The 13,745-nt window shown below is 36.9% G+C and overlaps 1 protein-coding gene across 1 annotated transcript in view; it reads left to right on the top strand.

Annotated features, from left to right (window-relative positions):
• The window catches only part of LOC134540302 (uncharacterized), a 394,175-nt gene that overhangs the window by 303,773 nt on the left and 76,657 nt on the right, over nucleotides 1-13,745 (top strand). Inside the window, exon 3 of the mRNA XM_063382961.1 lies at nucleotides 5,795-5,961. Coding sequence (XP_063239031.1) covers nucleotides 5,795-5,961 — 167 coding nt within the window. The remainder of the gene's footprint in view (nucleotides 1-5,794; nucleotides 5,962-13,745) is intronic.

Below are 13,745 nucleotides of genomic sequence, written 5' to 3' on the forward strand. Positions count from 1 at the left end.
CGTGGTGAGAACTGAAAGACTCTCTCACATTATTTTTTTTTTTAATAGTCAAATTATATTCCCTTCCCATTCCCTATTTTATTTGCATACCTTCCATAACTATGAACGTTTTCGGTGATTTTTTTTTAACAGTGTACTGTAGTTGGAAGTGCAGGATCCGTTACGAAGAGGGGTTTTCCACCCCTGCCTGTAGTGCACGTGCTTTTAAAGTTTTTTTTGTTTGTTTTTTTTTTATTTTATTTTTATTCGGGCCACGTGACAGAAATAGCGGTTTGCCCGCGCGGGGGGGGGGGGGGGGGGCGGAGATTGGAGTAGAGGGTGCGAAAACCTTTCTTTCTTTTTTTGATTTTCTTTTTTCCAACTGGGGCGTGAATTCCGCCCGCCATTGTCAGTTGTTTGGGCAGGAGTGAACCGGGGAGCAGGCGTTGTCCGGTCAACTTTCTGCGGAATGCGGGAGTCCCCTTTGTGTGGAGGGTTTGGCGGCAGTAAGGGCGGTGTTGCAGGGAGTTCGAGGTGGCCGGTTGGCCCTTGCGTGCGAGCTGTTAGCACCGCGGCTCGGTGGACGGGGAACATTTAACCGTCATGTATACTGCTTCCACGGAACGGCAGCCAACGATATTGCGTTTCAACGTTACGAATGTTTTAATTTTTAATTTTTTTAAAAATATATATATGCTTCGAGATTTACATGAATTATAAAAATAAACTACAGAAAAAAAAACAGAATACTAGTACCTGCACTCAGTGGCGTAGCCAGGATTTGTGTATGGGGGGGTGTTAAGAAGCATAACTTCCCCCCCCCCCCCATTTAAAGCAGGGGGCCGGGGGTCCTCCCCCGGGAAAGTTTGGATTTTAAGGTGTAAAATAGTGCTATTTTTAGCAGTTTTCGGTACTTGAATTTGAATATTGTAATGGTAAAATTTTTATTAATTTTAATGTGAAATTTGTTTGAGTGATGAATAAGAAATAAATTAAAGATTCGGTGCAAAGGGGGGAGGGAGGTTTGAACCCCTAAAACCCCCCCTGGCTACGCCCCTGCCTGCACTAGCACTTGTACTTGAAACAATTTTTAGCGTGTTTAGAACATAAACAAACATGGCTAGCGCCGCAGCCGAGTACTCGGCTTCTATTGGTCGCACGGAGATAATCTGTCTGCGTGCCATTGCAGAAACTCCGTGCCGTGTTATTGTAAAGCGGAACTTAAAGCGCGGGAGGGGGTCGCTAAGGGCGACACTGGCCGGCCCATCTCAAGCCTTTTCGCCTCTATACGCGCCGGGCACAGAACTGGCGCGTGGTCTTCTCGTCGGTAGCGCGCCTTTCTGTGTGACTTTTGAGTAGTGACATTGTCATTTCACAGTGGGGTATTAGAGACAAAGGATCTTCCCACTTCCCTGTACCACTTACAATACTAGGTGTGGGACTTTTAAGGATGGTGAAGGATGGACTTTCTTAATTTTATTCCAGAAAAATTGCAAAATGTGTAAATTATTATTTTTAATTAATTGATCATGGAAATTCTAAATTTTAGTCAAGAAAAAGTTTAAGGAAAAATCAGGGAAATTTTATTGCAGATAGGCTATGTGTGAACTTCCTGTAGTTTACAAACACTGTTGAAAATGGAAGGGGGGTTGGATAAATAGGCAGAATGATACGCAGACAACAGTACATATTTCATTCATCGTTACAGTTTACAACCTAAGTCATTCCTTCGGGCATCACGTCGCTATAATATATTTAATTATTATTGTATAATATATTATAAATTTTTTATTATAATTTATATTAATATATAATAATATATTTAATATATATAATTTCTGTTGACTTTATGCACGCTTCGACACCAGTTGCTGCATCACAATAACGTTTTCATTTTGTTTTTCTGTGCACTTAAGTCGACATTTAACTATCTGATGTTAACAGAAACGTAATATTTGCTTAAATAAATAAAAGCCCATTCAAAATAATATAACCTAGTGGGAAGAACATACTTAAAGTTTGAGTAAAATATAGATACAGCAAACTGCAGAGTGGAATTGAGAAAGTACAATAAATACGCAATCATTTATCTTTAAAAAAAAAAATATTGAAGCAGAAAAAAAATGAAGTATTTCAATATTTAGAATGTTCACTTTCCGTCATTTTACAATGTTTAGAAAACCCTAAGAACACCTTTTAACCTTACCTATATTTTCTAGTGTATTAAATGACATTCAAAAAGTTCGAGCACGTTAGCGAATAAGTTCTCAAGTTTTAATTACGTGGCTTTTTTTTACTTTACCGGTCCCTTGATAATGGGGAAACTTTATGAAGAATAAAACATTGATTTTAATGGGCACTTAGTAAATGAAACATAAAATCTTTATTTATTATTACTTTTCTTAAGTTAGATGAATAATGCAAGAAGCACACTTTTAATAAGTGACTAATTAAATTTATAATTCAGCCTCGTTTTGTCGACATCAGGAACGGATTTATCCAACTTAACGTTAAAGAAAATCGTCCATTGCCCACAGTCAAAAAAAATTCCCTGTGTTTTCCTGGAATCATTCCTTAAGACTGCGCGGGGGAGGGGGGGGGGGCATTTTCTCTGCTTCAAAAAAAGATAAATTTTGAAGCCAGTTGCCAAGAAAATCGTTTGTAATACTACAATAAATATATTGTAACTTTGTACAACACATGACTATAGTTATTTTTTCATATATGAAAATATTAATTTTTGAATTAATACGTAGTATTTCTTAAGAAAATTAGCGCATAATTTTTATATTTTAATTTATATTTCATTCAAGCATTTTTTTTTCGTGATGAACTTGTAGCCGATGTTTATACTGGTTGAAATTCGGGGGAGCTGAATTTTTGCCCCTTGGAAGGGCAGCCCTTCAGGATATCTTTAACAGTGGTGTTTTTGAAAGGTTGTGTGAATTGTTTCCCCTTGGAAGGGCAGCCATCAGAATTTTTCTGAAGTAGTGTTTTAGAAAGGTTGTCTGAATTGTTGCCCCTTGGATGGGCAGCCCTTCAGGGTTTTTCTGACGGTTAGTTTAGGTTAGGTTAGGTTAGGTCACTTTACAAACTAACCACTTTCAGAAAAAAAACCTGAAGGGCTGCCCTTCCAAGGGGCGGCATTTCAGTCGCCCCTGAAATCCGGACGCACTGGCGAGAGTGAAGACGACTGTGACGTCACCTCCTCGCGGATGACGTAGTCGAAGGGAAGAGGGATGATGGGTAGGAGGAGCGAGGGGGGGGGGGGGGGGAGGCGCGAGGCAAGTTACTGTATTTCCTGCCCAGCGAACTGCTACCCGCTGCTACCCCTATGCTGGGATCCCCCCCCGTCAGACGTAGCGCACAAATCCCCTCCCAACCCCTTTCATATCCACCCCTTCGAGGGGTGGGGGGTGGTGTTAGCACCCACGCCGTCTACCCGCCCTACGTCACGGTCGCAACGACAGAGACAACACTAGTCCCTGGGGGAGTGCCTCTCTTCCACGCCTCAGGACGAGACATTGTTTCCCGGGTCCCCGTCGATTTCTTCAGCGAAGAGTGCTATGCTCGTGTGACGTCATCTCTTCCCACTTCGGGAGGGGGTTGCAAGCAGGGGCGCAACAACTAAATTTCCAAAAGAGGGGGGGGCAATATACCTTTTTATAAAGAATCATCGATCCCCCCCAATTGAATCGGGGGGTCCGGGGGTCCTCCCCCGGGAAAATTTGTATTTAAAGGTGAAAGATGGTGCTATTTAAGCAGTTTTATTATCTAAAAATTGATTACACAGCACTTTATTTGCCCCCGTTTGCCCCCACTTCAAGGTTTCAGAAGGGGGGGGAGGTGCAAAATACCCTTGCCCCCCTGTTGTTGGGCCCCTGGTTGCATGTACGAATGAATGAAATGGCTTAACTTTCCTGTAGTTCAACAACTTGTAATATTTCGGAATCGGGAGATCCGAATTCATGATCGTTTCGACTTATGAAGTCTGAGTTTACGAGAATTATATGTTGTGACTTTTACTAAGTAGTTACGTGTGTATTCTGTGGCCCAAATATGTTTCGAACTCCTGGAGACTTATTTTATCAGGCAAGCCATAAGTTCTCTAATTAGCCCATATTCTTGTCCTTACTACTTGCTCGAAATAGTCGCAGAGAAATATGTTTCCATCTTCTTCACTATCTTTCATAACCTTTTAACCTGTTCGTTGATGATACCGCTCTGTAGTCCGTTCTTGATCGTAACATTTCCCAAACTGTCGGTGGTCCTTCGTACAATCGCCTGCAGAATGTTTCCTCCCTCACTAATTCCCCGCGGGGCCTCTTAATTGGTTACTTGATCCATTCGCTAGATCTTCTCTGTTTTTTTTTCTTAAATGCCAACTTCGCAAAAAAAAATCTGCAAATGAATTTTTCTTTTTCTCTCCTGTGAGTTCGCATCTCTGTTTAACTCAGAAACCGGATCAATGTTATCTCATTAAAGCTTAACAGTTTCTCTAGTATTTCATAATGTCATATCGTGTATGATTACTTGTGATTGACTGGTTTAACGTAAACAAACCATAGCTAAAAAGTTAGCTGCCAAAAAAATAAACATATAAATACAAAACATAAATGAACTGATTTACTTTGTGTAATTGAATGGCAATACAGAATGATTAAGGCCTATCCTTATAAACGCTGAAATTTAAACCAAAAAAATTTATTTCTATTCCATTCACAAACAATTAGTGTGTAACCTGACAATCACTTTGTTGCCAATCAAGTAAATGTTTTAAAATATTGCCTTCTTAATATAGTCAGATTAATAAGTTAAGCCACCCTATGCAACCATGCTGTAAGTCACTTCACCTGCATATTCGAACTTACTTGCAAATACTATCATTTCCTTTTATACTGGTTATGATTGCCTTTATCTTCATTGTACATTAAATATCTTCCATTATTATAATACAAACACACTTTCAGTAGTCTAAAGGTTCCTAACATTTACTTCCGAAAGTCATTATCAACGGTTATATTTTTCGTATTTACCTTTATCTTAAAAGTTTACTCAACCAAAAATATTTTTCTTAACCTACCAATCAAGCTCATAAACGAGTAAAACAACTATCTATTTTAATTTTATTTATGTTTATAAGTATATTTAAAAATCTGTAACACTGATATTTATATGTATAGTTATATATGAGATTTTTAATTGATATTTAGTGGTATTATGTCTGTAGATAAGTTATTTCCTGTATTAGCTGTCAATGTTGTAAAATATTTTACATCAGTCGCGACCAGTTTAAATGAGTGTTGAACAGCTTAAACCAGTTTCAACTAGATTATACAAATTTAAAACTATTTTAACCAGTTCCAACATGTTTGGACAAGTTAATGCCGGTTTTTACTAATTTTACTTTACCAGTTTTACCACTTTCAACCTGTGCATTCTTGTTTTGACAAAATTTTAATCAGTTTTTCACCCATTTACGCAGCTGCAAACTGGTTTTAACCAGTTTATACATGTTTAGACAACTTTTAACCCGTGCAAACTTGTTTGGACTAGTTTAAAGCAGTTTTTACCTGTTTGAGCTGGTTAAAACTGGTTTCAACCAGGTATTATTTGGTTTCAACCAGTTTAAACATGTTTAGACCACTTTTAATCTGTGCAAACCTGTTTTGACTAGTTAAAAGCAGTTTTTACCCGTTTGAGCAGGTTAAAACTGGTTTCAACCTGCTTAGACCTGTTCAAACCTGTTTAAACTGGTTCTGACCAGCTGAAGGAGACAGGAGTGTGACCCTAGTTCGCGGTGGCTCGTGCGCAGCTGATCGTGGAGATCAACAGCCAGGTGGCGCTGTTCCGGGACCTGCTGATCCACGTGGGCCAGCCCAAGGACAGCCCGGAGCTGCGCGAGAAGATCCGCAAGCTGCGGCGCACGTGCGTGGACGCGTGCAAGCACACCAGCTCGCTGCTGCTGCCGCAGGTCAAGAGGTACAGTGCAGTCCTATCACCAGCACTGGTGAAAAATTTTACTATTGGAATTATCTGGGAGAGGGGCTCGTATGAAATATTAAAAAAAAAAAAAATTGGTTGTCTGTAAATTTCTATTGTTGTCTGTAAAGTCGGTTTACGGACGATAGTTTAACGTGACAACGTCATAACAAAAACATTGATGAAATGATTGCATACTTTTATGAATAAAATTGAATAATTTTTATTTTAAAAATAAAAGATTAAATATTTGAAATTATACTAGTAATCAGATTTCTAAAATGCAAGAATAATAAACCTTTGTTGCCGAAATTGTTGTTGTTAATAAGCAATGAAAAACACATTAACTTTTCACTTCACTTTATACACAGCCGACGAAACAGTTCGCGTGTAGATGCCTTGTAATTAATTTTAAAAAACTGGCGTTTAGCTATAAAGTTTAAATATAATTATGAACAAGTTTTCATATACATAAATAAACTGTAATCAAATATCTATCATCAATTATATGAATCACCATAATTTTTTAGTCAATTGTAACATAACCTATTATAAATGCACTCGCCGACAGCGTAACGGAACACAGCGGAACGGAACACAGCGTAACGGAACACAGCGTAACGGAACACAGAGTAACGGAACAATGAGCGTAACGGGACACAGCGTAACCGAACAATGTGCGTAACGGGACACTTTTTCGTGCGTGCAGCTGGCGTTCATCGATTTATTAGACGTCACGTTAAAAAAAAAAAGTGAGCGAATCATTCAGTACTCGCCAGTGATTTGTAACATCTTACCTCGGTAACGAGCGAATTCACGTGTTATCACGTCGCAAACACACTTGTAACACAAAACTTGCACACGGAATTCAAAGTGTGATTATTAAAAAAAAAAAATCCTGGGAGTCATAAATATACCTAAATTGTGTTTTCAACTACATTTCTGGACGCAAAACACAGTAGTTTCCGCATCCGCTGCTAGAATTCGCTGCCGGAGCAGCCAATTCAAATATAGAATTTTTTTTTGCAGACAGAAATTTTAAACTGTATAATTAAATGGCTCCGATAAAAGCGTAAAAGACTCGAAAAAAAATACTTAACCCTTGCTTTGGACCTAATTTTTTTACAAATGATTTTATTAAAATACCGCCCATCTTGTTAAAATTCACCAAAAAGTTCATACTATAAAGGTTCCCCTTGTCTTTGTGAACATTGGTGCGCGCCATGCGCCACGAATGATAGCACCGTGATTGTTACACATTTCCGTTCCTGTGACTTCCGTTGGATTCACGAAATTACTCCCACCAAATTCTGTATTCCAAGAGCTAAGACATTACACATAAAAACAAAACAAAAAGATAAGGAAAATATTTTTTATACTTTCTAGCATTTTTTAATCATTCTATACAAAAGCATTGTGGTATTTCAAGTAGTTTACCATTTTGATTGTTGGCAGGGTTGGCTAGCTATATTAAAAATATTTAAATTGGTTTGAGCAGTCTGTCAGGTTAGGTTAGCTTCATTCAAAATTCTATAAAAACTTGTGGATAGGTGCTTGGGTTATGTCAGCTACATTAATCACGTATTCATTATGCGTTTATTATGTTTTATTGCTGTAGCTCACCTAACCCAGGGACCTTCCTTTTTGCAAGAATCAGCAATACTTGCTAAAAATCTAACCTTGGAAACAAACCTTAATGTTTGGATTAACATGCTCCACCAGCATATAAGCCCTGCATGGAAATAACTAATCTCTTAACGTATGCGAAAGCGGGCAATATAGTTATTACTCTAGGCCTTAAATGGTACCTTCAGCAGTGGTCCAAAGCTATATTTTTAAGCATTGTCAAGCCATACTACGAAATAATTAAAAAAAGTACTGAAAGCGAGGCTAATATTCTTTAAAAAAAAGCCAAAATGACAGGAAGTAGTTCCCATGAGACATAAAATTCTTTCTTTACAGTAATATTTTATTAAGTGACAACGTCTAATAAATCGATGAACGCCGGCTGCACGCACGAAAAAGTGTCCCGTTACGCACATTGTTCCGTTACGCATATTGTCCCGTTACGCATATTGTCCCGTTACGCTGTGTCCCGTTAAGCTCATTGTACGCTTGCGCCGCATCTATCTCTCTTCAACTCGATTGGAACAACCATCGATTTGACTTTTTCGAGGCACATTAAACTTGAAACACTCCCATTCGTTTCCTACTTTTCCTATCATCGTCCTATCCTTAACAGAATAACACAGATTTGAAAGAAGTTAAATAGCAAACATGTATATAAGTTATAGTTAAAATAATCTCTTCGTTAAAGTAATAAACATATTTGAATTAATGAGTGCAAATAAAAGTAAATTTATCAATTAAATTGTAGATTTCATTTCACTCCTTCTTTGTATCCATACAAAATAGTGATAATTTAATAAAAATGAGTCAATTTTATTCATAAAAGTATGCAATCATTTCATCAATGTTTTTTTATGACGTTTTCACGTTAAACTATCATCCGTAAATTGACTTTACAGACAACCAAATTTTTTTTAGCTTTAATTTTTTACTTACGTTTTGACTGTTTGCATGTTCTAGAACAAAATGTGTTCGCCTCCGTGCGCGGCAATGACGTCGATGCGGTAAAGCATCGTCTTCTTAACTAGGCGTGTGGGCCTGGTCGATTGTGTACGTGCATGCAGGGAACGAAACAACAGTTTTTGAGAGTTGGTAGGCTTGGTCGAGCGCACTTTCCGGCGTCGATTGACTTTGTGTGCACGATCGTAGCTGCGATACGTGCCTTAACCTACCTCCAGCAACCACTTATTTTCTCCTGTGTCTCTACTGTTAACTCTCTCTTTCTCCCCCCCCCCTCTCTCTCTCTCTCTCTCAAAATATCGACGCTTTCACCGCACGGAAACGCACGTAGCGGCCGATTCATAGAGCGATTATGAAGTAGATAGCTTCCATAGAGCATATTTGTAATAAAGAGTGTCTATAGAGTGTATATGAAGAATATAGCGTACATAGAGCAAATACAAAGAATAAAGCATCAATAGAGCGTATATGAAGTAGAGGTAAAACATAAAGTGAATATGATGACGAGAGCATCCATAGATCATATATGAAGCGAAGAGCTTTCATAGAGAGTATATGAAGCAGAGAGTGCACTGGTTATATTGAAAACAATTTTTTTTTGTGTCAGGAAACTAAAATGGATATTTTAAAAGAGAAATTTCCAAACCATGTCGCACAAAACATACACTTTGCACAAAGTGACATTTAAAGTAGTACTGCACTGCCTCTATCGTGAATAATCAGCTGCTTAAACATGTCGTTGATGGAATAATTCCAGATTCCGTTCACTCTAAATAAATATAGTTACTTGAACCAGCTAAATTATAGGAACTGAAATTATGCTAATAACATGTTGATGACTTTGGAACACGTTTACTTCAGTTGTATTATGTTCTGAAAGTATTAGCGTTCACTGTAAAATTAGTAAAAACCACTGTCTCTGAAAAAGGTTTAAAAAAATGCACAGATTTAAGAAAAGCAATTGTGACAGATATTCAGTAAAACTTCACTTTTTAATAGTTTTTTAATTAAATTTTAGAACTCTTTCGTGGGTAGTACATATATTAGTCGACGTTATTTGTAAACCTTTCCTGAACAGTTTTCCAGTATTAGCTCTGCACACAATTAAGCATAATAAATCAAAATCAGTCCAATATATTGTTTAGTATTCGATTATCATTTTTATGGCTTAAAAAATTCACGCTTGCATTAAATATAAAATAAAATTTTTTAACTTATGCACCAATTTTCGAAAGCGTGACAAATAATATTCACTGCTGTTTCCTAAACATATTTAATAGGTACATGCAAACGTAACCATAACAAAATGTTTTACGGATTTGCCAGATTTTTATTGTAGTATTACAAACTTTTTTTTTTGGCAACTGGTTTCCAAAGGAATCTTTTGCAAAAGTACAAAAACATTTTTTTTGTGCTGTGAAAATATGGAGTTTGGCTTTGACATAAAGCTAGGTCTCTCTGTCCTTGCGTGTTTGAAATCGTGAAGAGGAAGTCTGGCTACCGGGTTTCAAAGGTTTGCCCCTGAGTGGGTAGGCTGTGTGGTAAGTGAGCGTGACGCCGGGTTGCCTACTTTGCATTCCACAGGGGCCGACTATGCGTGTCGTGGCTTGTCTGCGTGTTCCTTATGTTATAGCACACCACGAATTCCTGGGAGCCCTTTTTTTTATCTGCGGAAAGAAAAAATTAAACAAACGCGACGTTGGGCGATACACCGCCGCCTATTTAACTTACACACTATTTGTAACTCGATTCTTGCTCTGCAGACACTCGGAAAATTTTTTAAAAATAAATTACTTAGCAGAAAATAAGAAATTCTGTCTCCAACGTTGCAAATAAAGCTCTTAACTTTATGAATATTGTGATAGCCATTTTATCAAACAACAATTGGCTGAATGGTTTTAATTTAAAAAAAATTGAAGTTAGATAATTTTTACCTTAGAGAACCAACATATATTTATAATTTTGCACACAATATAAGCCTAATATTTCGAATGTAACTGCAGTAAAAACATTAATTTTTTTAAAACTTATTAAATAATTGATGAACGTAGCATATGGAAATAACTTTGTGATAGTGTTGCTATATTTCGAACACGAATTTCGACAAGAAGTTTAGTATGCAGAATTCGCTGAATTCTACATGAAATGTATTCCAAATTAACATACTACACGTACATGAAGTAAGCCCAAAATTATAGTTATTGTATGTCAGAGAGTTGTATAATATTTACATTTGTATAATTTAGTACAACTGACTACCTCGAGGTTATTAGAAACTCTGTATGTTCTTATGTTGCTTGTTATTGGTTAGTGGGGTAAAAATTAAGATTTCTGCCAAAACGTGTTTTCAAGACGGATCGGTGATTTTGTCATAGATTTTTCAAAGAGTGTCCAAAAAGGAAAAGTAATTTGGTTTGTGGAGTAAGTTCGTACGTACTAACTGAAGCTACTTTAAGAATTTTCTATACGCGCTTCTTTAAGTGAACGCCTTGCACTATCTTTAAATTAGTTAATTTTTGATCGCTACTGAATCATTGAGCTATCCGAAGATAAATAGCATAGTGTTTTAATATTTTGTATTGGAAAACCAACTTACCTAATAAATACTGACTCACAAAGTTACCGAAAATAACAGTAGACTGTAATTTTTTTTCTGTGTGTCAGTAGGTTTATGTGAGTAGTTTACCACAAAAGGCTGGTATAATGGTTTACATGGGGTTATAAAACGCAAGCAGTTAAATATGCAAGGGTCAAGGTAATCTATTTGGTCGTAAATTATGATATTATCAAGTTTGTGGAAAGGGGCGACATGCAAAATGTTCATTAAGTTCTACTATGCTCAAGCATGTTATTTTAGGAACTCATTAAATTCCTGCATTTATAGCGCTACAATCAATTCAACAGGTGTCACTGCACAGCATTGTATATAATTGTACGACAAGAAAATTATTAATTGTACTGAAAACTAAAATTAAGTATTTTGTTTCGGGAAATTTAACACTCAAGCATGCTTGTGTGTGATACTAATCTCTTTACTCAATTATATGGGCGTTTTTTTTCCTTTGACAGACAATAAATAAGCGATTTCTCTCACTTCTTGGTGGCATTTTCAATGCCAATTTACTATAATTATTTATATTTTCTTTTTATATACCCATTACTCCAACATACTATGTTTCACAATAAATAAAATAATTCAAAAACTAGCTTGCGCGTGTGTGTGTTTAAGTCTATGTGCGTGATTTTGCTTTACAAAACTTTCTATATAGATTTTAAAAAATATTATTTAATTCTTTTGAATGTTGGGTGTAAATAAATATTACAGCGTATTGCTTTGTAATATAAAGTAAGACATTGATAAAATTATATCACATTTATAATTTTAAATCAAGGGAAAAATATTTTTTAATATTTTACCAGACAAATATAAATTATGGCGGTCTCTGTAGTTTGTTTTGATTTTTTTTAATCAACAGCGTGAGGTACAATGGGACACCTTCCCGTGTCATTTTCATGTATTAGAAGAACAACCACGAGATCTTAATTTTTGAATGAATCTTGATTGGGAAAAATTGATTTGAAAAGGGTTTTATTATGTGCTGTGATATTTTTCTTTGACTAAAGTTCTGTGATATTATTCCGACTAATTTTTTTTTTCAAGAGAATTCTCTGTGCTGTCTATAAAATTTAACTTTTGACGTCGGATGTTTTGGGCTTTGTTTTCTCTGTGTTCGATAATTCATATCTTTGTCCGTTCTTCAGGGTTTTTGTGAAGTACAGCGCTAACAAGCAGTGTGGAGAATGCCCTAAAAAATAAATAAATAAAAAAGAACTTTTTTAAATCTTTCAAACGTTTCAAAAATTTTGGTTCAATATTTTTGTGCTGTCATCATTTGTGGGGTTTTTTTTGTTCTGTTAGTCCATTTTTCTTTGTTTGTTGACCATATTCCTGTTATGGAATATTATGTGGTGTTTATATCCTGTTGATAACAGCAATTTGTTGCTTAATTTGTGTTTTTGTCTTTCGGGTTTTTTGTAGTTTTCTGGTACAGACTTACATGTGCTTAACAATGGCGTATGTCCAAAAGCTTACATCAAGTCAAAAAAATTTTTGTCTGCCGGTGCAAAGCGCTGTTGCCGTTGGTTTCACGTCGGAGGACGCGGCAACGGTGCCGCGTTGTCTCCGTGACAGAGTTCACGGTCACTTACGAGTGCACCGGTCAAAAGGTAGAGGAGGGGTGGGGAAAGGGTGGAAGGGGAAAGAAGGGGGAGGACAGCTCGTCGACCTTGCGCCGTGTTGTCTGAAATATTCATGGTAGTGACATGAGATGCCACCTCTCTCCCCCTCCTCGCCCTTCTCCTCCCACTACACACCTTCCCACGAAGCCTGTTTCACACGCTCGTTAACGCATCAACACGACTGAACCCACACACTCTGTAATTTTTTTTTTGACGTGACAACGTCTAATAAATCGACGAACGCCGGCTGCACGCACGAAAAAGTGTCCCGTTACGCGCATTGTCCCGTCACGCTGTGTCCTGTTACGTTCACTGTACGCTTGCGCCGCATCTATCTCTCTTCCACTCGATTGGAACAACCATCGATTTGACCTTTTTCGAGGCACATTAAACTTGAAACACTCCCATTCGTTTCCTACTTTTCCTATCATCGTCCTGTCCTTAACAGAATAACACAGATTGGAAGAAGTTAAAATAGCAAACATGTATAAAAGTTATTGTTAAAATAATCTCTTCGTTAAAGTAATAAACATATTTAAGTTAATGAGAGCAAATAAAAGTAAATTTATCAATTAAATTGTAGATTTCATTTCACTCCTTCTTTGTATCCATACAAAATAGTGATGATTCAATAAAAATGATTCAATTTTATTCATAAAAAGTATGCAATCATTTCATCAATGTTTTGTTATGACGTTGTCACGTTAAACTATCGTCCGTAAACCGACTTTACAGACAACCAAGTTTTTTTGTAAATGTAAGAAAAATAATCATGTAATACTACAGATATTTGTCAATTTGTACCCATTTACATGAAAGCAACTGTACTACTTAAAAAAAATTCTTGCCCGGGCAATTATGCTTTGTTGTGTTATGTGCGGGATGATAAGCGCGACGCACAATTGGTATTTCTAGCGCGGTGTCGCCTCTAAGCGCAAGACTCTGAAATGACGCGC

The sequence above is a fragment of the Bacillus rossius genome, chromosome 16 (genome assembly GCF_032445375.1).
Source record: "Bacillus rossius redtenbacheri isolate Brsri chromosome 16, Brsri_v3, whole genome shotgun sequence".
Lineage (NCBI taxonomy): Eukaryota > Metazoa > Arthropoda > Insecta > Phasmatodea > Bacillidae > Bacillus > Bacillus rossius.